General features: G+C 45.1%; 1 protein-coding gene across 1 annotated transcript in view; it reads left to right on the forward strand.

Moving 5' to 3' along the window:
* The window catches only part of golga4 (golgin A4), a 36303-nt gene extending 36150 nt beyond the window's left edge, over window positions 1-153 (forward strand). Inside the window, exon 23 of the mRNA XM_034682267.1 lies at window positions 10-153. Coding sequence (XP_034538158.1) covers window positions 10-153 — 144 coding nt within the window. The remainder of the gene's footprint in view (window positions 1-9) is intronic.
* The last annotated feature ends 1990 nt before the right edge of the window (window positions 154-2143 follow it).

Consider the following 2143-nt stretch of genomic DNA (forward strand, 5'->3'; position numbering starts at 1 on the left):
GACAGACAGACCGGGGAGCTGTCCTGGTTGCAGCAGCTACGTGGGCCGCAGGAAATCCACGTGGATGTGGACATGTCTGAGTACAGCGACAGAACCTTCCAGGCCAAACACGTGGCCAAGGTCCACATACTGGTCTCACCTTATAACTTCTAACTCCAGGCTCACCCAGGAGGAGAGGAACTAGAGACACACAGAGAGGAAGAAGACAGAGAAAGTCATTCACCTTTCACACAGGGCTGAAATACAGAATCACTAAATGTTCAGTTTCTGCTCCTGCTGTGGACGGACCCTTCTTTAATAAATCTCAGTGAGTGTTGATCGATGTCTGAGCGCCTGCGTCTGATTGAAATCATCAAACACATGATGTATGTTCAGACTCAGAGGTTTGTGGTGTCTCTTTGTATGATTCAGTCCCTGGTAGACCCGGTCTGTGGAGCTCAGTGGTCTGAAGCTCTGCCCTCCCTGTATGATGATCCTCTTCAGACCTTAGTGCTCCTGTGGATCTAACTTATTGGACATGTTGTTGTTGTCACTGTCACATGCTGTACGCCTCTTTAACCCTCCATATACTGTATATTTGTTGTTTTGTACTAGCTTGCCTCTTCTTTATACTAAGGGAGTTTTTTAAAGAGTAACTCTCTGTTACTCTGTATGTTACCCTGAAATACTTTCATTATATTCTTCATCACAGAGGATTTGGCGAGCTTGCCGATGCACTACACAGTTTATCTGGAATCTTATTGTCTGTACATATCTGAAATAAAGTGAGTCCATCATTCCTGTGTTTGTTAGAGCTGCTTTACTTGATGCTGAGCTGCATACTCTCTAATGTCATCGAGCAGGGCTTTGTGTTTTTAATTTAAAGGAGTGAAACTCAATCTGAGACACCGTGGATGAAAGAGAGCGTGATGGATAAACGGTTAGAGAGGAAGAGTGTGTGATGATGCTCAGGACTGGATCCAAAGACATTACCGGTCAGAGAAGGGTTTCTGTTATTAGTCTTTGTCTCCATCAGAAACATGTCAGTGTGTCTCCTCCTCAGATTAAGTACGCTCTCTTGATTTCCATCCAGAGGTTCACACTGTAGAGAAGGTTCCAGAGGAGCTGCATGAGAATCAAACACACACACACACACTGACAGTATGCTCCATACAGATACTACAACATGCATCAATGGAGTAATCTCCTTCAGTGATAATCCCATGAGCTCTGTCGCTGCAGCTTTGTCTCAGGCTGTCTGATGCTCATCCATTCAGAGGTGGGAGGATGTTTCCAGATGCAGACAGAGAGCTCTGAGCTGCATAACCAAAGACATATAGAGAGGGGGCCTCCAGGCAAAGAGTCTGGTTTACTCTGGTGTTACATCAGAGTCTGAGGAACATGGTGGCACATGGAGGACGAAGCAACAGGACCACAGATATACAAAGAGGTACAACCACCTTCATGTTACTTTAAGGACGCTTTATATTTCTTTAAGTTACTTTTATTTGATGGGACAGCTGAGGAGAGACAGAACATGTGAAGAATAAAGAGAGAGGGAAGACATGCAGCTAAGGGTAAAGGCCGGGAGTCGAACCCGCGACCTCAACAACAAGGACTATAGCTTCTGTATATTTGGAGCGCTTAGTCCGCTAGTCCAGCAGCTTTTATCTTCTTTAAGGGTTTAATTGTTTAGTAAGATTTTTAATTTGACTGAGTTTGAACATGACTGCACGGTGGTGCAGTGGGTAGACCTGTTGCCTCACACTGAGAAGGTTCCTGGTTTGAATCCCTGGACAGGCAGGTAAGTTTCTGTGTGGAGCTGCATGTTCTCCATGTGTGGGTTCTCCATGTGTTCCTCCCACAGTCAAAAAAACATGCTCAATCTGTCACTCTAAATATCCCGTAGGTGCGAGTGTGTGAATGGTTGTCTGTCTCTCCATGTTTGCTCTGTGATGGGATGGCGACCTGTCCAGAGTGCACTCACATGAGGTGTGATCATCTCTTACATACATGAACTCAACGTCCACACATCCTCTCTCTGTCTATAACTTACATACACTCTGTCTTCTGTCCTGAGTGTTAGTAAGGATCAACATCTCTATACTGAACCTCTGTTTCTCTTCACTGATGCATCTCTCCTGTGCTTCATGTATCAGATCTG

The sequence above is a fragment of the Notolabrus celidotus genome, chromosome 4 (genome assembly GCF_009762535.1).
Source record: "Notolabrus celidotus isolate fNotCel1 chromosome 4, fNotCel1.pri, whole genome shotgun sequence".
In the NCBI taxonomy this organism is placed as follows: Eukaryota; Metazoa; Chordata; class Actinopteri; order Labriformes; family Labridae; genus Notolabrus; species Notolabrus celidotus.